This window comes from Pan troglodytes, chromosome 15, assembly GCF_028858775.2.
Source record: "Pan troglodytes isolate AG18354 chromosome 15, NHGRI_mPanTro3-v2.0_pri, whole genome shotgun sequence".
Lineage (NCBI taxonomy): Eukaryota > Metazoa > Chordata > Mammalia > Primates > Hominidae > Pan > Pan troglodytes.
The window spans coordinates 100605026-100629617 of record NC_072413.2 but is presented as its reverse complement, the minus strand read 5'-3'; the positions used below and the strand labels follow the sequence as shown (position 1 = coordinate 100629617).

General features: G+C 47.5%; 1 protein-coding gene across 4 annotated transcripts in view; it reads right to left on the bottom strand.

The window, feature by feature from the left end:
- RCOR1 (REST corepressor 1) overlaps nt 1-23088 on the bottom strand; it is a 135572-nt gene extending 112484 nt beyond the window's left edge. For all 4 annotated transcript variants that reach the window (XR_010151278.1, XM_522957.8, XM_054665805.2 and 1 more), the window contains exons 1-2: nt 22497-23088; nt 22359-22418 (exon numbers count right to left, since the gene is read on the bottom strand). Coding sequence is in view for 3 of the 4 variants with exons in the window: in XM_522957.8 (XP_522957.3) it covers nt 22359-22418; nt 22497-22788 (352 nt within the window). In the remaining variant the exon portion in view is untranslated. The remainder of the gene's footprint in view (nt 1-22358; nt 22419-22496) is intronic.
- Between the last annotated feature and the right edge of the window lie 1504 nt (nt 23089-24592).

Here is a 24592-nt window from a genome sequence, read left to right as displayed (position 1 = left end):
GACAGAGCAAGACTCCATCAAAAAAAAAAAAAGAAAGAGACAGTGTCTTCGTTACCCCGGCTGGAGTGCAGTGACTATTCACAGCAAGGATCAGTGTACTGCAAGCTCAAACTCTTGTCCTCAAGTGATCCTCCCACCCCATGCCACCATGCCCAGCCAATTACTATGGTTTTACCTAACAGAAGTGTAAGGAGTCCATTACTTTCTTACATAATGAGTTCCCAAAAACATGTACACAAGTGGAATGTGTGAAAGCAAGGCAACAGACATACCATAAGGGGAATTATGCTCTTGAAACGCTAAAAAATACAAAATACCTACTTACATCTCATCTCATTTTTCCAGAGTACAAATGCAATTTCATACATGTTCTTAAATTGATTTTTCTTTACAATTAAACAGTCAACGAACGAATGTGTCTAAGGTAAAAAACTGCATGCATTTAGACTGCCTGATAACTGTTAGCTTTGTTCTCATCTGCACTGTTTATAGAACCTACACTTTACATTTCTGCTATCATCACTTTCACTTTTCTATCACTATTTGCTCTTAATAACATATTGTGATATTGTGAAATATACATTTGGCCTTCCTGTTTCCTGGCCCTTCAACTCCTAAAATCCTCGGTATCTTCAAAGTGATGTGTCTTTTTGTATGCCAATGAGTTGACCAATAGCTGGCAACCGTTTGTTAGCTTCAGGATGAGAAATGGTTTCAACTCCCACCTCAACCTCCAAGGAGGGGAGAGGGACTGAACTTTTAATTCATCACCAATGGCCAAAAGATTTAATCAGTCATCCCTACGTAATGAGGCCTTCATAAAAACCTAAAAGGATTGGGTTCAGAGAGCTTGCAGGGAGCTGAACATGGCTTGCAGGGAGCCAAACACATGGGGGCTTGCAGGAGTAAAGAGAAACACAGCCATGTGAGGGGAGGGTGGCCCATCCCAACTCCAAGAAGACAGAAGTGCCAGTGCTAGGGACCATTTCAATCCTGGCCCTATATGTATCTCTTCACTTGACTGTTTATTTGCATCCTTCCAAATATCCTTTGTAGGCCAAACATGATGACTCACACCTGTAATTGCAGCACTTTGGGAATCCAAGGCCGGAGGACTGCTTGAGCCCAGGAGTTCAAGACCAGCCTGGGCAATATAGCAAGACCCCATCTCTACCAAAAAAAAATTTAATTAGCTGGGCATGGTGCTGTGTGTGTATAGTTTCACCTACTCAGGAGGCTGAGATGGGAGGATAGCCTGAGTCCAAAAAGTTGAAGCTGCAGTGAGCTGTGATCGCACCACTGCACTCCAGCCTTGGCAACTGGGGAAAGACCCTAACTCAAATAAAATTTAAATATATATATATACACACACACACATACACACACACACACACACACACACACACGTATCTTTTATAATAAATGGATAAACACATTTCCCTGAGTTCTGTAAGTTACTCTAGCAAAGTAATTGAAGTCAAGGAGGTACCTGCAGGAACTCTTAAAATTTGCAGCTGGCTGGTCAGAACCACAGGCAAAATAAACGAAGGTTTACGTTCACTATCAAAGATAGGACTGAGTCCTCAACCTGTGTGATGTGTCACCATCCATCTCTAAGAGGGTAGTGTAGACAGTGTCAGAACTGAATTCAATTAGAGGATGCCCAGCTGCTGCCCACTGCAGAACTGATGGCCTACCTCCTGTTGGGGAGAAATCCCCCCTCAAATCTGGAGTCAAAAGCATGTTGTGAAAGTGTAGTGGTAGAAACCCAAGTTTGTTTTTTCTACTCAAGCAGAAACTGTGATTTTCAAACTTGTTTAATAGCAATGAAACTCTTTCTTAAAAAAGAATTAATGGCCAGGCGTGGTGGCTCACACCTGTAATACCAGCACTTTGGGAGGCCAAGGTTGGGCAGATAATCTGAGGTCGGGAGTTGGAGACCAGCCTGACCAACATGGAGAAACCCTGTCTCTACTAAAAATACAAAATTAGCCAGGCATGGTGGCGCACACCTGTAATCCCAGCTACTTGGGAGGCTGAGGCAGGAGAATCACTTGAATCCAGGAGGTGGAGGTTGCGGTGAGCCGAGATCGCACCATTGCACTCCAGCCTGAGCGACAAGAGCGAAACTCCATCTCAAAAAAAAAAAAAAAAAAGAATTATGCAGGCCAGGGTGGCTCATGCCTATAACCCCAGCACTGCAGGAGGCCACGATGGGTGGATTGCTTGAGCCCAGGGGTTCGAGACCAGCTGGGACGACATGGTGAAACCCCATCTCTACTAAAAAATATAAAAAAAAAAAAAATTTAGCCAGGCATGACGACATACGCCTGTAGTTCCAGCTACTTGGGAGGCTGAAGCAGAAGAATCACTTGAGCCCAGGAGGAAGAGGTTGCAGTGAGCCAGGATCGTTAACACTGCACTCCAGGCTTGGTGAGAATAAGACTCTGTCTCAAAAAAAGGTGGGGGTGGGGGGGCCGGGCACTATGGCTCATGCCTGTAATCCCAGCACTTTGGGAGGCCAAGGCGGGCACATCACGAGGTCAAGAGATCGAGACCATCCTGGCCAACATGGTGAAACCCCGTCTCTACTAAAAATACAAAAAATTAGCTGGGCATGGTGGCACGTGCCTGTACTCCCAGCTACTCGGGAGGCTGAGGCAGGAGAATGGTATGAACCCGGGAGGTGGAGCTTGCAGTGAGCCGAGATCACGCCACTGCACTCCAGCCTGGGCGACAGAGTGAGACTCCGTCTCAAAACAAAAAAAAAAATTATTCAGAAATTATTTTTATTTTTGTTTTTTATATGCTTTTCCTGAGCTGTATATCAAAAAATTTTATACACCAAACTGGATAAAAGTTTAGCTATTCTAGTTTATAGAGTTAGGCCCTGTAGCCTCACCCCTAACCTCTCAGCTCCACTAAGAATGCGATACAAACATGGCAATACCATGGAAACTGACCTGTTGCCAAGCAAGCAGAGAACTAAGCAACAACTCAAAATGATAGTTAATCATCTGACATATAAAATCTTAATTCAGTCTGGGAGTTATCAATATCTGACATTTAAAAAGAGCCAGAAGGGCTGGGTGCAGTGGCTCACGCTTGTAATCCCAGCACTTTGGGAGGCCGAGGCGGGCGGATCACGAGGTCAAGAGATCGAGACCATGCTGGCTAACGTGGTGAAACCCCGTCTCTACTAAAAATGCAAAAAATTAGCCGGGCATGGTGGCGGGTGCCTGTAGTCCCAGCTACTCGGGGGGCTGAGGCAGGAGAATGGAGTGAATCCAGGAAGCGGAACTTGCAGTGAGCCGAGATGGCGCCACTGGACTCCAGCCTAGGTGACAAAGCGAGACTCCGTCTCAAAAAAAAAAAAAAAAAAGAGACAGATGTTTAAAAATCTTAAAAACATGGCTGGGTGCAGTGGCTCACGCCTATAATCCCAGCACGTTGGGAGGCCAAAGAGGGTAGATCACCTGAGGTTGGGAATTCAAGACCAGCCTGACCAACATGGAGAAACCCCGTCTCTACCAAAAATACAAAATCAGCCGGGTGTAATGGCACATGCCTGTAATCCCAGCTGCTTGGGAAGCTGAGGCAGGAGAATCCCTTAAACCTGGGAGGCAGAGGTTGCAGTGAGCCTAGATCATTGCACCACTGCACTCCAGCCTGGGCAACAACAGCGAAACTCTGTCCCAAAAAAAAAAAAAAAAAAAAAAGAATAGTTAATTCAAAAAACAACCTATCTCAGCCAGGCGCGGTGGTTCACTCCTGTAATCCCAGCACTTTGTGAGGCCAAGGTAGGAGGACTGCTTGAGGCCAGGAGTTCAAGATCAGCCTGGGCAACATAGTTATACTCCACCTCTTTAAAAAAAAAAAAAAAGGATAAATAAATATGTTTTAAAAAGAAAAAAAAAAAGGCCAGGTGCGATGGCTCACACCTGTAATTCCAAAACTTTGGGAGGCTGAGAATGGCGGACCACCTGAGGTCATGAGTTTGATACCAGCCAGGCCAACATGGTGAAACCCCAACTCTACCAAAAATACAAAACTTAGCCAGGCGTGGTGGCGCACGCCTGTAGTCCCAGCTACTCGGGAGGCTGAGGCACAAGAACTGCTTGAACCCGGGAGGCGAAGGTTGCAGTGAGCCGAGATTGTGCCACTGCATTCCAGCCTGGGCGACAGAGCAAGACTCCATCTCAAAAAAACAAAACAAAACAAAAAAAGCGAGACTCGCACCATCTCAAAAAACAAAACAAACAACAACAACAACCAAAAAAACCACCTATACTCCTTTGGAAAATTCTGGACTAGAATCATCAATACTGTAGTCAGCTTTGTTTTCTGTCTCCTGTCTCTCAGTATCTCTCAGTATGTCATACCTCATAGCAGCCTCAAACTCATGGGTTCAAGCAATCCTCCCATCTCAACCTCCCAAATAGCCAGGACTACAGGTGCACGTAGAGACAAGGTCTTGCTATGTTGCCCAAGCTGATCTCTAGCTCCTGGCATCAAGCAATCCTCCTACCTCAGTCTCCCAAAGTGCTGGGATTACAAGTGTGAGCCACTGCACCGGGTAACCAGCAAGCAGATTTCTAAGAGCAAATGAGATCAGATGGAGTACTTCATCAGGAATATTGAAATGAACGAGGCTGGGTGCAGTGGCTTACTCCTGAAATCCCACCACTTTGGGAGGCCAAAGCAGGTGGATTGCTTGAAGCCAGGAGTTCAAGAGCAGCCTGGGTAACATGGGGAAACCCCCATCCCTACAAAAAATACAAAAATCAGACCGGGCGAGGTGGCTCACACCTGTAATCCCAGCACTTTGGGAGGCTGAGGCGGGCAGATCGCTTAAGAGCAGGAGTTCAAGACCAGCCTGGCCCAAAACTCCGTCTCTACTAAAAATCCAAAACAAATTAGCGGGCGTGGTGGCGCGCACCTGTAATCCCAGCTACTCAGGAAGTGCAGTGGCTCATGCCTGCAATCCTAGCACCTTTGGGAGGCCAAGGTTTGGGAAGAGGGGACCGCTTGAGGCTAGGAGCTCAAGACCAGCCTGGGCAACATGGCAAAATCTATACTTATGCTTCCAGTCAAGGTAGAGTGACATGAACCAGATTTACCTTGTGTAGTATATTATGAAATATGTATTTGGTCTTTGTCCCTGGTTCCACACCCCCTTAGCCAGATGTGATGGCAAAATCCTGTAATCCCAGCTACTGGGGAGGCTGAGGAGGGATGATCGCTTGAACCCTGGAGTCTTCAAGACCAGCCTGGGCAACACAGTGAGACCCTATCTCTAAAATAATAAAAATAACCAGGCATGGTATAGCCCCAGCTATATGGGATGCATAGCTTGAGCCCAGGAGTTTGAGGCTGCAAGGAGCTATGATCACAAAACTGCACTCCAGCCTGAGTGACAGAGCAAGACACCTTCTCTAAAAATATAAATAAAATACCCAAAAGAATCAAATGGAACAATCCACGAGGCTCACATGGGAACAGGAAGAGTGCCAGTTCCTCACAGCCAGAGTGGAAAACCACACAGTCCATGGGCTATCACACAGAATCCCCAAAAGGATTTTGACTCAATAGTGGGAAATACTTAGCCCTACACTAAAATGGTTTTGATCTCACCTAACAGAGCTTAAAAGCAAGACTTCATCAAACTATTTTTAAGTATTTTAACCACATCCCAGAACAAAACTCAAGAATATTTATAGAAATACAAAAATATCCAGCCTCCAACAAAGTAAAATTCATGATGTCTGGCATCCAAAAATCAACAGATAAGCAAAGTAGGTGGAAAAGACAACCCAAAAAGAGGAAGAAAAAAAAGAATCAAGCAACTGAAACTGACCCAGAAATGACACAGATGATAGAATTAGTAGACAAGGGCATTAAAAGAACTATAGGCTGAGGCCGGGCATGGTGGCTCATGCCTGTAATCCCTACACTTTGGGAGGCCAAAGTGGGCGGATCACCAGAGGTCAGGAGAGACCAGCCTGGCCAACATGGTGAAACCCTATCTCTACTAACAATACAAAAAATTAGCCAGGCGTGGTGGTGAGCACCTGTAATCACAGCTACTCAGGAGGCTGAGACAGGAGAATCGCCTGAATGGTGTGGGGGCGGAGGCTGCAGTGAGCCAAGATCACACCATTCCACTCCAGTCTGGGCAACAAGAGCGAAACTCCATCTCAAAAAAACAAACAAACAAACAAAAAACTAAGCTCTCCTAAGCTTTCCATTTCAACTTGCTCTTTCAAATAACCTTATTTTGAACACCTTTTTGGCAATATTTTAAAAAATACACCCCTAGAGGAATTCAGCACACAGCCATCATACATTTCTCAGCTGTACCCATCTCAAATTTCATGCACTTGATAAAAGAGGCAAAACGTCTGAATTAATTATAAAAATTAATAATAACAAAGCTTTTGGGCTGGGCACGGTGGCTCACGCCTGTAATCCCTGCACTTTGGGAGGCTGAGGCGGGTGGATCATGAGGTCAGGAGATTGAGACCATCCTGGCTAATACGGTGAAACCTCGTCTCTACTAAAAAATTAGCCGGGCGTGGTGGTGGGCGCCTACAGTCCCAGCTACTCAGGAGGCTAAGGCAGGAGAATGGTGTGAACGCGGGTGGGGGAGCTTGCAGTAAGCTGAGATGGCGCCACTGCACTCCAGCCTGGGGGACAGAGCGAGACTCTGTCACACACACACAAAAATAATAATAATAATAGCAATAATAATGAAGCTTTCATTTCATCAAAATGTCTAGATCATTGCCACCCAACTGAACTTGCTGGGAGGATAAAAATACTCTATTCTGAGCTGTCCAATATGGCACCTACTAGCTATATATGATGGCTGAATATCTAAAATGTGCCTAGTGTAACAGAAGGACTGAATTTTTAATTTTATTTAATTTTAATTAATTTAAATTTCAATAGTTATATGTAGCTAGTGGCTACACTATTGGACAGCACAGCTCTAGATAACTACAAGGAAAATCTAAACTAAAATTTTAAAGATTAGACTTTTCAAAATAATTTTTATAACATGTACACCTTATATATCATATAATATTAATATTCAAATTAACTAGGTAATTCCTACGTTTTAAGGCTTGACTTAAAGGACGATTTCTCTTTTTTTTTTTTTTTTTTTTTTGAGATGGAGTTTCGCTCTTGTTGCCCAGGCTGGAGCGCAATGGCACAATCTCGGCTCACCGCAACCTCCACCTCCAGGGTTCAAGCGATTCTCCTGCCTCAGCCTCCCGAGTAGCTGGAACTACTCCCAGCTAATTTTCGTATGTTTAGTAGAGACAGGGTTTCACCATGTTGTCATGTTGTCCAGGGTGGGCTCAATCTCTTGACCTCGTGATCTGCCTGCCTCGGCCTCCCAAAGTGCTGGGATTACAGGGGTGAGCCACTGCACCCGGCCTTAAAGGACCATTTCATATAGGACTTCCTGGTTTCTTCAACTCCCAACCCTCCACCACAGGGAAGGATCGAGTAACTCCACTACTCTAAGCATCTCAGGACTCTCTGCACTGTCATCAGTAGCATTTTCATGCCTGTAATCCCAGCACTTTGGGAGGCCGAGACGGGCAGATCACCTGAGGTCAGGACCAGCCTGATCAGCCTGGCCAACACGGTGAAACCCTGTCTCTACTAAAAAATACAAAAAAAAATTAGCCACACTTGGTGGTACATGCTTACAATCCCATCTTCTCAGGAAGCTGAGGCAGGAGAATCACTTGAACCTGGAAGGCGGAAACTGCAGTGAGCCAAGATCGCACCAATGCACTCCAGCCTGGACAACAGAGTGAGACTCCATCTCAAAAAACAGAAAATAAAAAGTAGAATATTGAAACCCTCATACGTTAATCATGGAGTATAAAATGGTTAAGCTACTGTGAAAAACAATTTAATGGTTCCTCAAAAAGTTAAGCACAGACTGGGCACAGTGGCTCACATCTGTAATCCCAGCACTTTGAGAGGCCGAGGCAGGCGGATCACCTGAGGTCGGGAGTTCAAGACGAGCCTGGCCAACATGTTTCTCCATCTCTACTAAAAATACAAAAATTAGCCAGGTGTGGTGGCATGCACATGTAACCCCAGCTACTCAGGAGGCTGAGGCAGGAGAATCGCTTGAACCCGGGAGGCAGAGGTTGCAGTGAGCTGAGATTGTGCCCCTGTCACCCCAGCCTGGGCAACAGAGCAAGAGCCTGTCTCAAAATAAAAATTAAAAAAAAAAAAAAAAAAGTGAAGCACAAAATTACTCCATAACCCAGCAATTCCACTAATAGATATATACCCCTAAAAGGATGAAAACAGATAAATACCTGTACATGAATGTACATAACAGCACGGTTCACAATAATCAAAAGGTAACAACAAGCTAAATGTCCATCAACAAATGAATGAGCCAGGTGTAGTGGCTCACGCCTATAAGCTCAGCATTTTGGGAGGCTGAGGCAGGAGGAGTGCTTGAGGTCAGGAGTTAGAGACCAGCCTGGCCAACATAAACAAACCCCGTCTCTCCACAAAAAAAAAATTTAAAAATTAGGCCAGGCACCTGTAATCCCAGCACTTTGGGAGGCCGAGACAGGTGTATCACCTGAGGTCGGGAGCTCAAGACCAGCTTGGCCAAAATGGTGAAACCCCATTTCTACTAAAAATACAAAAATCAGCCAGGCATGGTGGTGCGCACCTATAATCCCAGCTACTTGGGAGGCTGAGGCAGGAGAATCGCTTGAACGAGGGAGGCAGAGGTTGCAATGAGTTGAGATCACGCCACTGCCCTTCAACCTGGACGACAGAGCAAGACTCCATCTCAAAAAACAAAAACAAGGCAAAACAAAAAAAACAACAAAACAAAACAAAAGCAATGAAGCACAGAAAGTACCAATACTGACTCAAGCTTCAACATGAATGAACCTTGAAAACATTACACTAAGTGATAGAAGCCAGACATGAAGGTCACATACCCACTTACGTGAAAGTTCCAGAATAAGTAATCCAGAAACAAAAAGCAGGTTAGTGGTTGCCTGGTACTGAGAATGGAGAATAAGAAGTAACTCATTCTTCATTCTAACACGTGAGATTTTCTTTTTAGGGTGATGAAAATGTTTCAGAACTAGACAAGGGTAGTGGCTCCACAACAATGCGAGTGCACTGAATGCCACTGAATTGTTCATTGTAAAACGGTTAATTTTGTTGTTTTTTTTTTTTTTTGAGATGGAATCTCTCTGTTTCGCCCAGGCTTGAGTGCAGTAGCGTGATCTCGGCTGATGGCAACTTCTGCCTCCCCGGTTCAACCAATTCTCCTGCCTCAGCCTCCCAAGTAGCTGGGATTAGAGGCGTGCACCGCCACACCTGGCTAATTTTTTGTACTTCGTGGTTTTTTCTTGAGACAGAGTCTCGCTCTGTTGCCCAGGCTAGTGTGCAGTGGCACGATCTCAGCTCACTGCAGCCTCCACCTCCCGGGTTCAAGCGATTCTCCTGCCTCAGCCTCCTGAGTAGCTGGGATTAAAGGCAGGTGCCACCACACCCGGCTAATTTTTATACTTTTAGTAGATATGGGGTTTTACCATGTTGGCCATGCTGGTCTCAAACTCCTGACCTCGTGATCTGCCCACCTCAGCCTCTCAAAGTGCTGGGATTACAGGCATGAGCAACCACGCCTGGCTAGCTTTTTTCTATTTTTAGTAGAGACAGGTTTTCGCCATATTGGCCTGGCTGGTCTCAAACTCCTGACCTCAGGTGACCCACTTGCCTCAGCTTCCCAAAGCACTGGGATTACACGCATGAGTCACCACACCTGGCCAAAAAATAGTCAATTTTGTGATGCGACTTGCACCACTTTATATAAAAAAAAGAAAACACATCTATGCAAGATGTGCATCTCCAATTTATACAAATTCATTATAAGGAAAGCAAGAGACAATAGGGATAATCAGCTTTTAACTGCAATTTAAAAGACAATTTTTCCCTAGATTTCCATTTGATATACAGTTGCACTTGGTCCTTATCAAATGTCCATTAAAAAATGCCTACTCAGCCGGGCGCGGTGGCTCGCGCCTATAATCCCAGCACTTTGGGAGGCCAAGGCAGGCGGATCACCTAAGGTTAGAAGTTCGAGACCAGCCCGACCAACATGGAAAAACCCCGTCTCTACTAAAAATACAAAATCAGCCAGGCGTGCTGGAGCATGCCTATAATCCCAGCTACTTGGGAGGCTGAGGCAGGAGAACCGCTTGAACCCGGGAGGCAGAGGCTGCAGTGAGCTAAGATCACACCACTGCACTCCAGCCTGGGCGACAGAGTGAGACTTCGTCTCAAAAAAAAAAAAAAAGAAACACAAAACCCAAAAAAATCAAAAAAACAAAAACAAAAGCCTATTCAAGAAAAGACCCAAACCAAGCACATATTCTTAGAAAATTCAGCCCCTATTTAGCTCTGACGAGTTTATACTAGATAATACTTAACAGCCAGGTGCAGTGCCTCACACCTGTAATCCCAGCTACCTGGGAGGCTGAGGCAGGAGGATCACTGGTGCCCAAGAAGTCAAGGCTGCATGCAGTGGGCCATGTTCCCACCACTGCACTCCAGCCTGGGGGACAGGGTGAGACCCTGTCTCCCCTCCAAAAAAAAAAAAAAAAAAACTTAAAACCTGATTTGGTGGTTCAAAAAACTATGCTACCACCCTCAAAGAAATCAGACATACATGACACCACTAGCTCCCAGAACACTCTCTGGTACTGAGTAAGATCAAAACTAGTTAAGCACCTACTCTTCTCTTCCTCCCCGCTGAACTCCCTATATCCACGCTAAGTTTGAAAGCAGAACACCAAGCCCAGCAGCTTCTATGCCAGTAAAAGTAAAGCAGGGCAGGAACTACAACCTTCAGGGAGAGTATGGGTGTAAATACAGTCAGGTGCAGTGGCTCACACCTGTAACCCCAGCACTGTGGGAGGCCAAGACAGGCAAATCACCTGAGGTCAGGAGTTCAAGACCAGCCTGGCCAACATGGCAAAACCCCGTCTCTACTAAAAATACAAAAATTAGGCCGGGCACGGTGGCTCATGCCTGTAATCCCAGCACTTTCGGAGGCCGAAGCAGGCAGATCACTTGAGGTCGGGAGTTCAAGGCCAGCCTGCCCAATATGATGAAACCCTATTTCTACTAAAAATACAAAAATTAGCCAGGCATGGTGGCGCGCACCTGTAATCCCAGCTATTCACGAGGCTGAGGCAGGAGAATCACTGGAAGCAGGGAAGCAGAGGTTGCAGTGAGCCGAGATCATGCCACTGGACTCCAGCCTGTGCAACAGAGCGAGACTCCATTTCAAAAACAAAAACAAAAAAAACCACAAAGACATACACATTGGCCTAGCCTACAGTCAGGATCATCAATATCACTATCTTCCAACTCCATACCTTCCTTGTCCCACTGGAAGGTCTTCAGAGGCAATAAGACCCATGGAGGTGTCATATTCTAGAGTAACAATGCCTTCCTTCTGGAATACCTCCTGAAGGACCTGCCTGAGGCTGTTTTACAGCAAACTGATAATTTTTATAAGTAGGAATACACTCTAAAATAACCATACAAAGTATAGTATAGTAAATCCACAAACCAGTAATACAGTTATTGTCATTACCAAGTACTATGTACCATACATAACTCCATGTGCTAGATTTTGTAAGACTGGCAGTGCAGTAGGTTTGTTTACACCAACACCACACAAACACCTAAGTAATGCTACACGCTGTTGCACTATAGACAAGGTGAAGTTACTAGGCGACAGGAATTTTTTAGTTCCATTATAATCTTATGGGACCACTGTCCTTGACCAAAATGACATTTGTTTTGCAATACATGACTGTATGTATAGCCTTCAGTCACACCATCAAAAGAAATGGCTCTTCTAAAAAAAACTCCAACTATATTCTAAGTTGTGAAGATGACTATTTCAACATACATGCAAGAATAAAGCAACTCAGTCCAATCTGTCCCCAGGCAACCAAGCTAACCACCTCCCATTTCACCTGTGTTCTCACTGCCAGGAAGAAGAGGAATGTAACTGGACTACAAGTTGGCTCTGGCAACCCGAAACATAAAATTCCCCAACACCTGGGGCCACATGGAAACAACTAATCAATGGATCCAATAAAGTCTTGCTCCTAATTGTTTTTTCATTTCCTTTTTTTTTTTTTTTTCTGAGATGGAATATTGCTCTGTCACCCAGGTTGGAGTGCAGTGGCACGATCTCAGCTCATTGTAGCCTCCACCTCCCAGGTTCAGGCAATTCTCGCGCCTCAGCCTCCCAAAATGCTGGGATTATAGCCTGGCTAATTTTTTGTATTTTTAGTAGAGACAGGGTTTCACCATTTTGGCCAGGCTGATCTTGAATTCCTGACCTCAGGAGATCCACCTGCCTCAGCCTCCCAAAGTGCTGGGATTACAGGAGTGAGCCACTGCACCCGGCCTAAGTGTTTTCTCTTAAAGAGGATTCTGGCTGACCCTCTCTAAAATACACTAAATTGAATTCTGATTATACTTATAAATCAGAATTCTTATAATACTTAAAATTAACAGTCTATCTTGTTGATCCTTTTCCTTTCTTACTGAAACATAAAATAATGGTGCCTCTTACAGCTGAGGGCCTCTCGGACTGGATTACCACGGCAAGTTATTAGGTTCAACCATAAGACTAAGCCTCTCAATGCCTCTGTTTCCTCATCTGGAAAATGGAGATAGTAACTTTACATCATATGACTGTTGTGAGGGTCAAATGATTTGATGTGTGTTAAAACTAGCCTGGCACAGAGTAAGCAACCTGGATAGATCATTCTTTTGAGGGTTTTGTTAGTGATGACAAGTTGTACCTCCCTATCCACACACTACCCATTGCCTTATAAGGAGTGGCAAATCCCTAAGACAGCTGTTAGTTTTAGTCTATAGCATTTTAACCTTTCGTGGGAAACTAACTGACCATTATAGGATCAAAGCTGTAACTTTAACCTTTAACCTATATGCTACTATAACTATATACTAGGCAAAAATTAAATCAGAGCTTTTCAAGTCATCCAGCACTGTGATTTGGGTCAACTAGCTAATAGCAGGCCAAAATGAGATGAATAACTTAGTGGAAACACAACAACAACAACAAAAATTGTCAATTCTCAGTAACATTCATCTTAGAAATCAGGGGTATACACCAAGACCAATCTCTGAGTACAGTCTCCAGTCAGGAATGTATTTTTATCCCTTCCTAGTCAAATAAACTCAATCCTCCTCCCCGCAACACACATAATATTAAAGAAAAAACAAAAAACATATGTGCAATTCTAACAAAGAATATCCAAATATATAAATAAAAAGAACTCACACAAATCCATACAAAAAACCAAACCCTATAAAAACCAACACCCTATAGAAAAACAGCAAAACAGCCTAGGAAACATGGTGAAACCCTGTCTCTACAAAAAAACACAAAAATTAGCCAGGCATGGTGGCACACTCCTGTAGTCCCAGCTACCTCGGAAGCTGAGGTGGGAGGATCATGTGAGCCCAGGAGATGAAGGTTGCAGTGAGCTGAGATTAAGCCACTGCACTCCAGCCTGGGCAACAGAGCAAGACCCTGTCTGAGGGGGGAAAAAAAAGAAAAATAGCAAAAGAAAGATACATTCACAGGAGGAAACTGAGTGGCAAAAAAAAGAAAAAAAAATTTACAGACACTCCTGGGCCAGGGTTAAGACCAACAAAACCTGAAACCCCATCTCTACAAAAAATACAAATATTAGCTGGGCACAGTGGCAGGAGCCTATAAACCCAGCTACTCCGGAGGCCAAGGTGGGAAGATTACTTGAGCCTGAGAGGCTGAGGATGCAGGGAGCCAAAATTACACAACTGCACTCCAGCCTGGATGACAGAGCCAGACCCTGTCTCAAAAAGTACATATAAACAAATAAAAAATAAATAAAAAGACACTTTTCTTATCGATACTTAGCTAAAACACACTTAGTACTTTTTGTCACATTCTTTGCTGGGTGTGGTGGTGAACAACTGTAGTCCAAACTACTCCAGAAACTGAGGTATGAAGATCACTTGAGCCCTAGAAGTTCAAGGCTACAGTACGCTATGATCACGCCACTGCACTCCAGCCTGGGCGACAAGAGTGAGAACTCATCTCAAAAAAGGGGGAAAAAAAGGTCTTAAAAAAATTAAAAATTAAAAACATAAGACACTTAACCTCATCATTAATTGGAAAACTTAATTACAGGCACAGTGACTCATGCCTGTAATCTCAACACTTTGGGAGGACACAGCAGAAGGACTGGTTGAGCCCAGGAATTGGAGACCAGTCTGGGCAACTTGGCAAAACCCCGTCTCTACAAAAAGTTCAAAAATCAGTCAGGCATACTGGCTCATGCCTGTAGTCCCAGCTTCTCAGGAAACTGAGACAGGAGGATCACTTGAGCCCTGGAGGCTGAGGCTGTAGTGTGCTGTGATCATGCCATTGCACTCCAGCCTAAGAGGCAGAACGATATCAAGTCTACAAAAAAAGAAAGAAGAGGCCAGGCACAGTGGATCACGTCTGTAATCCTAGGACTTTGGGAGGCCGATGCGGGAGATCACTTGAGGTCAGGAGTTCAAAACCAGCCTGGCCAGCATGGTGAAACCCCTTCTCTACTAAAAATATTTTTTAAAATTAGCCAGGCGTGGTAGCACATGCCTGTAATCCTAGCTACACGGGAGGCTGAGGCAGGACAATCACTTGAACCGGGGAGGCGGAGGTTACAGTGAGAGGAGACTGCGTCACTGCATTTCTAGCCTGGGGAACAAAACAAGAGCGAAACTACATCTCCAAAAAAAGAAAAGAAAAGAAAAGAAAAAAATGCTAATATAAGCCATTAAAGGATAGCATTTAAAAAAAAATTAATAACCTAACTAACACCATGACGAAGACAAGGTGAAAACAAAGTTGTTTACCTTGCTAGTGGAAATGTACTTGTTTGGAAAGCATAAAAGTACATGAATAGCATAGATTATTCCATTTACAAAAACACTAACAATAACAAGAAAACATATTATCACTTTTTTTTTTTTTTTGAGACGGAGTCTAGCTCTGTCATCCAGTCTGGAGTGCAGTGGCACGACCTCGGCTCACTGCAATCTCCGCCTCCCGGGCTCAAGCAATTCTCCCGCCTCAGCCTCCCAAGTAGCTGGGATTACAGGTACCCGCGACCACACCCAGCTAATTTTTATACTTTTAGTAGAGACGGGGTTTCGCCATGTTGGCCAGGCTGGTCTCGAACTCCTGACCTCAGGTGATCCTCCCGCCTCACCCTCCCAAAGTGCTGGAATTACACACATGTATTTAAGTACAAAAACACGTATGGGAATTCTGACAGCCTTGAGTGTGCCACTCAGATTTCCCTTCAAGAGAGAAAATGTTGCAAGGAGTGTAGTTAACTGACAGCCCCAGCTGCCAGGAATCTACTACAGCACCCATACCAAGGCTAGGCTACTCTAGGCTGCTCCCGGCCAATGACTGAACACAGCAGACGTTCACAAAGAAGGACCATTCCTGCCCAATAGACTCTTCTAACAACCTACTCTGGCTGAGATTTTCTCTGAACTGCAAGCTGCACTGCAGTTTGAGGTTCCTCTATCAATCATTAATCATCATTCCTTCCCTCTCTTCTTTCACAGGTGTCACACATGCTTCCAGTGTAAAGGCTCTTGCCACCTACACCTCCTTCCTCTCTTTATCCTTCACAAGCATACCCTAATGAACCTCTTGCACATCTGATTCTGTCTTGTCATCTGCTTCTCAGAAGATGCAAACTATCACAGAAATAATATAAACCAACTGTGAATTAACGAAGAAAGAAGGCAGGAATGAGGCTTTAGCTGTACCTGAAGCAAATATTGCCTAGTATTAAATCAGTGTTTGGTCGGGTGCGGTGGCTCAAGCCTGTAATCCCAGCACTTTGGGAGGCCAAGGCGGGTCAATCACCTGAGGTCAAGAGTTCGAAACCAGCCTGGCCACCATAGTGAAACCCCATCTCTCTTTTTTTTTTTTTTTTTTGAGAGAGTCTCACTTTGTCACCTAGGCTGGAGTGCAGTGGTGCCATCTACGCTCACTGCAACCTTTGCAGCCTGGGTTCAAGCAATTCTCCTGCCTCAGCCTTCTGAGTAGCTGGGATTACAGGCATGCACCACCACGCCCAGCTAATTTTTGTGTTTTTAGTAGAGAGGGGTTTCATCATGTTGGCCAGGTTGGTCTTGAACTCCTGACCTCAAGTGATCTGCCTGCCTCGGCCTCCCAAAGTGCTGGGATTATAGGTGTGAGCCACCATGCCCAGCCAGCGAAATACCATCTCTACTAAGAATACAAAAATTAGCAGCTGGGCGCGGTGGCTCACGCCTGTAATCCCAGCACTTTGGGAGGCCAAGACGGGCAGATCACGAGGTCAGGAGATCGAGACCATCCTGGCTAACATGGTGAAACCCCATTTCTACTAAAAATACAAAAAATTAGCCGGGCGTGTTGGCAGGCACCTGTAGTCCCAGCTACTCAGGAGGCTGAGGCAGGAGAATGGCGTGAACCCAGGAGGCGGAACTTGCAGTGAGCTGAGATCGCGCCACTGCACTCCAGCCTGGGGAACAGAGTGAGACTCCGTCTTCAAAAAAAAAAAAAAAAAAATTAGCTGGGCATGGTGGCACACACCTGTAGTCCTAGCTACTCGGGAGGCTGAGGCAGGAGAAGCACTTGAACCTGGGAGACAGAGGTTGCAGTGAGCCAAGGTCGCACCATTGCTCTCCAGCCTGGGTGACAAGAGCAAAACTCTGTCTCAAAATACAATAAAAATAAAACTTAAATAAATAAATAAATAAATAAATCACTGGCTGGGCGCGGTGGCTCACGCTTGTAATCCCAGCACTCTGGGAGGCCGAGGCGGGCGGATCACGAGGTCAGGAGATTGAGACCATCCTGGCTAACATGGTGGAACCCCGTCTCTACTTAAAATACAAAAAAATTAGCCGGGCGTGGTGGCAGGCGCCTGTAGTCCCAGCTACTCGGGAGGCTGAGGCAGGAGAACGGCATGAACCCAGGATGCGGAGCTTGCAGTGAGCCCGGATTACGCCACTGCACTCCAGCCTGGACAACAGAGCAAGACGCCGTCTCAAAAAAAAAAAAAAAAAAAAAAAAAAGAAACTGAATCAGGATTTTAAGACTAACGTGTTCTATCCACCTCATTCACTCTTTGTAAGGCATGACAGAATTAAATCTTCCTTTGAACTGTATAGGAAATATCAGATAGTCTTAGCTCCAACCATTTGCTTTCAAACCTAAATAGGGTCAAGCTGGCATACCGCAAATAAGTAAAATCTGACAAAAAAATCAGGCCGGGCACAGTGGCTCACACCTGTAATCCCAACACTTTGGGAGGCCGAGGTGAGTGGATCACCTGAGGTCAGGAGTTCGAGACCAGCCTGGCCAACATGGTGAAACCCATTTCTACCAAAAATACCAAAATTAGGGCTGCGCAGTGGCTCACGCCTGTAATCCCAGCACTTTGGGAGGCCAAGGCAGGCAAATCACCTGAGGTTGGGAGTTCATGACCAGCCTGACCAACATGGAGAAACCCCATCCCTACTAAAAATACAAAATTAGCCGGGTGTGGTGGCCCATGCCTGTAATCCCGGCTACTCGGGAGGCTGAGGCAGGAGAATCGCTTGAACCTGAGAGGTGGAGGTTGGGGTGAGCCGAGATCGAGATCATGCCATTGCACCCCAGCCTGAGCAACAAGAGAAAAAAACTCCATCTCAAAAAAAAAAAAAAAATTGCAATACCAAAATTAGCCAGACATAGTGGCACACGCCTGGAATCCCAGCTACTGAGGAGGCTGAGGCAGGAGAACTGCTTCAACCTGGGAGGCAGAGGCTGTGTGAGCTGATTGTGCCACTGCACTCCAGCCTGGGCAACATAGAAAGACTCCATTTCAAAAAAAAAAAAAAAAAAGGTCGGGCGCAGTGGCTCACGCCTGAAATCCCAGCACTTTGGGAGGCCAAGGTGGGTGGATCACCTGAGGTCAGGAGTTCGAGACCAGCCTGGCCAACAAGGTGAAACCTCATCTCTACTAAAACTACAAAAACTAGCCGGGTGTGGTGGTGTGCGTCTGTAATCCCAGCTACTCAGGAGGCTGCAGCAGGAGGATCGCTTGAACCCAGGAGGTGGAGGTTGCAGTGAGCTGAGATCATGCCACTGCACTCCAGCCTGGGTGAAAGAGCGAGACTCTGTCTCAAAAAAAAAAAAAAATTAAAGTCAAATTCCTCCATTCATGCATCTCTACCATAGTTACTTATTTTACTATAATAAAAAAAGAAAAGACAAAAAGCTGCCTGTTAAGTTTCACGTCCACCTCTCTGTTCAAATTCTAGTAAAAGAGAAGAACAAAGACACACTCAAAACTGAGGTAGGGACAGGGCATGGTGGCTCGCGCCTGTAATCCCAGCACTTTGGGAGGCCGAGGGGGGCAGATCACCTGAGGTCAGGAATTCAAGACCAGCCTGGCCAATATGGTGAAACCCCGTCTCTACTAAAAACACAAAAATTAGCCAGGCATGGTGGCACGCACCTGTAGTTCCAGCTACTTGGGAGGCTGAAGCAGGAGAATCGCTTGAACCTGGGAGATGGAGGTTGCAGTGAGTCAAGATTGTGCCATTGCACTCCAGCCTGGGCAACAGATCAAGACTCCGTCTCAAAAAAAAAAAAAAAAAAAAAGGCGGGGGGAGGGGCAGTCGCAGTGGTTCACGCCTGTAATCCCAGCACTTTGGAAGGACAAGGCGGGGAGATCACCTGAAGCAGAGTTCGAGACCAGCCTGGCCAACATGGTGAAACCGCATCTCTAATAAAAACACAAAAATTAGTTGGGCGTGGTGGTGGGCACCTGTAATTCCAGCTACTCTGGAGGCTGAGGCAGGAGAATCACTTGAACCTCAGAGGTGGAGGTTGCAGTGAGCCAAGATCGTGCCACTGCACTCCAGCCTGGGCGACAGAGTGAGACTTGGTCTCAAAAAACAAAAGAAAAAAGAAAAAAACAAGTAGGAGGAGGAAATAAAAACTAGTAAGGATCAAACTCTCAGTTCTTAATTTATTACTCAATTCACTACTCTTAAATTGCAGTCATGGAAAGAACCTGTCTTAAGTCTTAAACAGCTAAGAAAGAATTTTGCCATAAAACAAACATCAGTCGGCTGGGCACGGTGGCTCACCCCTGTAATCCCAGTAATTTGGAAGGCTGAGGTGGGTGGATCACCTGCGTTCAGGAGTGCCAGACCAGCCTGATCAACATGGAGAAACCCTGTCTCTACTATAAATACAAAAAATTAGCCAGGCATGGTGGCGCATGCCTGTAATCCCAGCTACTTAGGAGGGTGAGGCAGGAGAATTGCTTGAACCCAGGAGGCAGAGGTTGCGGTGAGCCCAGATCACGCCATTGCACTCCAGCGTGGGCAACAAGAGTGAAACTCCGTATCAAAAGAAAAAAAAAAATGTTGTATCATTTCTATTCCAAAATGGAAGTCTTCCTTCCCCTTAAGCTTTTGAGTTAAATGAAAAGACACATAAAAAACCACTAGGAAATAGTAAAGTCTCAATTTTCTGCCATATCTAGAAAACTGTGTCCCCCTGCTTAGGCTGGCAAAACAAGGTTTGAAATTACTTTACACCAGTTAGATTCCTTTCCAGATTAAAACAAACACAAAATGAAGAAATTTGGGGCCAGGCGCGGTGGCACATGCCTGTAATCCCAGCACTATGAGAGGCGGATCACGAGGTCAGGAGATCAAGACCATCCTGGCTAACACGGTGAAACCCCGTCTCCACTAAAAATACAAAAAATTAGCCAGGAGTGTTGGTGGGCGCCTGTAGTCCCTGCTACTGTGGAAGCTGAGGCAGGAGAATGGCGTGAACCTGGGAGGCGCAGCTTGCAGTGAGCTGAGATCACACCACTGCACTCCAGCCTGAGGGACACAGCAAGACTCCGTCTCAAAAAAAAAAAAAAAAAAAAAAGAAATTTGGAAATTTTAATATCAATACTCAACCAATTGGCAGCAAGACTATGCAGCAAAACAGTTAGATGTTTTCCTTTTTATGTCTGAGACAGGGTCTCACTCTGTCACCCAGGCTGGAGTGCAATGGCCAGATCACTGCTCACTGCAGCCTTGACTTCCCAGAGATCCTCCAGCCTCAGACCCCCACGTAGCTGAAACTACAGGCACATGCCACCAGGCCCAGCTAATTTTTTTATTTTTTGTTGAGACAGAGTCTGACTACATTGCCCAGGCTGGTCTCCAACTCCTGAGCTCCAGAGATCCTCTAGCCTTGGCCTCCCCAAGTGTTGGGACTACAGGTGTGAGCTACTGCAATCTGATAAATGTTTTCCATTTTAGAATAGCTGGTCGCTAGCAAGTTTATGCTCATATCTATTCCAACAAAAAGCCCAAAGACAGTTCAAAATATTATATTTGCTGTTTCAAAGAAAAGTGTAACTCCAAAGAAGTCAAACTCATTACTAACAATGCAGAGCTGATGTCAATATTTCGATGAATGTCAGAAATCTAATTCCTGTTGCTGACAAATATGCCCTTTTCCTTAGTCACATCCAACACATCTACATAAAGTTTTCAAAATTTATGTTAACAAAAACGTATCAAAAAGCCTACCAACTTACTCGAAGATTTGTGGAAGTCGATTTTTAAAAATAATACATTAGGAAAATTTGGTGACAAGCTTTATGTTCTGTGTTTTAAAGCAAAGATAGACTTGACCTACAAAATGAAGACAGGGTCAACTGTAACCAAAAAACAGTATGCTTCCCCTGGTGGCCAACCAAGGAACGGAGGAGCCAAGCATACAAGAGAAATAGCCTGGCCACCTAGTTCTATCCTGTCACTCATAAACGAGAAGTGACTACCAAAAAAAAAAAAAAAAAAAGAATTGGGGAGAAGAGGAAACTATCAAAAACACTAACATGGACTTAAAAGAAACACAAACGCGAGTATTAGACAAATAAATTTAACAGATTTACGTCAACAAATCAAAATTTAGAAGGCCAATTTAGGAAGTCATTTATTTCCAGAGTGTCCAAGAGCTCACCTAGGACCTCTATGTATTTTCACTTCAAAGTGCAGTTTAGTACCTTAATAACAGCTTGAGAGCAATCGCCTTCTTCAAGGACTAGATCATTGCAATTTTCTGCAGTCTTGTTTCCAAGGAAAAAACATGTATGCGTTTATCTTTTCAAATAAACTAATGGTATAACCCACATAGAGAACCCCAGCTCTAAAGCCCTCCAACCAGGGAGGATTGTTAACTCCAGCTTTACAAGATGCTCTTTTGAATTTTATTTCTGAAATAAATCCTACGTTCTTTCAAACATTTTCCATACCAACAACCTTTAAAGACAGTCTCATACAGACACTGGCTAGAATCTCATGCATTAAAATCTGACGAATTCCTTTGTCTGATTGGATTTTTTTTCTTGTACCACTTTAAATTTGCTTCTACACAGAATAGCAGCCAGGGAACTAAGTGTTCCATTCTAGGGTGTAGGGCTTTCTTGTAGGTGAAAAGCATTTGTTAGGCTAAAGCTTCTGATGCTTCTCAATTTCACAGTCTCTTCCTCCAAAAAAAAGGAAATACACACATTTACAAATAGGTCCTAAAATCAAACTGCCACACGCGAGACTCTCTTCCCCAGGCAGGCGCCCTCTGGAAAACACACTTCTTTTATTGACTGGTTTTGGGGGGGTCGTTCTTCTACTCGCCTTCTGGATGGGAGGGGAGTCAGGAGCCAGCAAGAGCCCAGAGGCTGAGAGGAGGAGCAAAGGCGTGGGGAGCAGCCTTTGGGAAGGGTTCCGAGAAAGGGGTCTCTGGGGACCTCCTAAGTCCGGGGCGCTCGCAGGACGCTAACTCTCCGGCACTGCCACCCTTACCCCTGGCCGAGGCGCAGCTCACCTGGACGCAGGGACCCCCAGCGCCCCCAGGCCAGGTGTGGCCACCTCCGACGCCACCCGCAGTCCTCGGAGGCGCAAGGGGGCAGCGGCGCCGGCCCTGCCGGGGGCGACCTGGCCTCCCCCGGGTGCAGAGGCACGTTTGCAGAACACTCGTGTGCGTGTGCGCCTCCTCGTCCTCGCCCTGCTGTTCTCCCCACGGACGGCAGGGCGAACGCACACACAAAAAGAAAGTTGTCGGCGGGCTCCCGCCCCCTCGGGCTCGCCGGGGACCCGGGGCTCCCGCTCATCCCCGCCGCCGGCCGGCCGGGGCCGCTACTCACCGGGGTCGAAGTCGGGCACCACCGCCTGGTACTGGGGTCCGACCCTCATGCCACCGCCACCTGCGGGGGAAGCAGAACACGGCGGTCAGCGCGGCGCGGGGCGCGGGGCCCGGGGCCGCGGGGGCGGCTGCCACCTACCGTGCTCCTCGTCGCTGGACGAGCCCGAGCTGCCTTCCTCCCAGGAGTTGCTGCTGCTGTTGCCATTGGGCGCCGCCGCCGCCAAACTTTTATTCTGGCCATTATTGGGGGCGGCGGCGGCTGAGGCGGCGGCGGCCGAGGCTGAGGAGGCGGCGGCGCCCGAGGCGGCAGTGGCGGCTGGCGAGGCGCAGGCGGCCGAGGCGGCGGCGGCGGCGGAGGCGGAGGCGGCCGCGTTGTTCCTCCCTCTCCGCTTCCCTGAGACCTCGGGGCCCTTCTCCACCATGGCCGGCATCGGCGGGGGCCGGGGCCGTGCGAAAGTGGCGGGGACCCGCGGCTCCTGAGGAGGGGGCGCCGAGACGGGGGAGGGGGCGCGGGGCCGGCGCGGGGCCGGGCGGGCGCGGCGGGAGCCCACGGGCGCGAGTCCGAGTCGGGGGAGGCCCAAACGGGCAGAGCGCGGAGCCGCTTCAAGCCCCCAGCGACGAGCCGAGCGCAACTTTCGCTCTCATCGCCGCCCTCACTTCACTGGCACCAACTACTCCGGGAGCAGCGAGCGGAGAGGGGAGGAGGCAGGGGCGGGGCCTGCAGGGGCGCCGGGGGAGGGGGGCGCGCAGCCCAACTGACGCGAGATGGCTCCGCCCCCCTCGCGCTCCCATTGGCTCTGGTGGGATTTGGACAGCCAGCGGCAGCGGGGTTGGCTCCGCGCGCCCGTCCGTCCGGGGCGGCGGGGCGGGGGAGCGGGGAGGGGCGGCTCCGGGCTTCCGTTGGCGAGGTTCGGTTGACGCGTATCGCCCGCCGTACGTGGTTTGAGGTTTGCCATCTCCCTACGCCCCATGATCCATCTCTCCAGGCAGCGGCGAGGAGTTCGCGGCCCTCCCCGCCCCCTACCCTTGGCCACGGCCCCTGCCCCTGCTGCCCGCGCACGCCTCCCGCGGCCTCTGGCCCCCCTCCGAAGGACCCCGCTGAGAGTCCAGTCGACTTCTCAAAGTAAAATGTGTCTGGCGCTGGGAAGCCGCGCAGCGCCCGGCCGGGACTACTTTCCGCTGCGCGGAGGAGTACGGGCGCGCTAAGACTCCATACAAAGAGGAAACTAATTGGGGGAAACTCGCTGCGCCCCCGCCTTTCCCAGGGGACGCGGGGCTGGCGGGGGCGGGGGCCGCGGCGCGGGGGACGGGCTTCCCAGGCAGCCGCCTCCCCTGGCGCGAGCCGCGTGGGGACTCGGGTCTGCGGTGCTGCCCGCTAATTGGGTGGGGGAGGCCGGGGCCCCCAGGGTGGCTTGGGTGCGGGGTGCGCCGCGGCTTCAGAGGCCCAAGGGAGGGTCCCCGTGGGCCCCCGGGGCACAGAGTCCCGGCGTGGGGACGCCCAAGCCGCCTGGATGGCCGCTGAAAGATGAATGAAGGGGCCCAGTCGTCCTGGGGCGGGGGTCCAGGAAGGGTAAAGAGGAAGAAGCTATTTTCATCCCAAGCTCTCGGCACAGGAGGAGGGTCAACTTCCTTCGGGGCGAGGGCAGCCACTTTTCCGGATCTGCCGCCCGCCCCGCCTCCCTACTCCCCCCGGCACCCCCACGAGGGAGTACACGGGGTGCGGGCGGGTGGGGTCGGCTGAGGCTAGCCTGAGAGCCGCTGCCTTGGAGAGGGACCACCGGGCAGCCGTACAGCTGTTAGGAGGCTGAGGAGTGTAACTGCCTTGGAGGTCCCGGTGCCCTACCCCCAGCCAACCCTGAAACTACGCGCCCTTCGTAATTAGACCAGTGGAGGTCTATACGGAAAATCTTTTTAAAGCAGGGATGGCTATTTTTCTTTTAAGTTACTTCCAACCTGAGCTTAATTTGGGGACTAGCTCTGGATATAAATAGCTACAGGGAGAATTTGGGAGTTTTATGGTTTTAAAGCCTGAGTAAATAAGCAGGGTTTTGTCTTGAACATTTTCTGCAGCATGAACCATTATTAACTTTATTGAAGAGACCACGTTCACTTCTGCCTAAATGGCCTTTAAGAAACAGGGCTGGGAGCCCTCCTGGTATAGAAGCCCTTCCCCCACCAAGTTCAGGGTCGCAGCTCTTAGACTCTCCTCAAAAGTACGTCCCTCTCCTTGGAGTG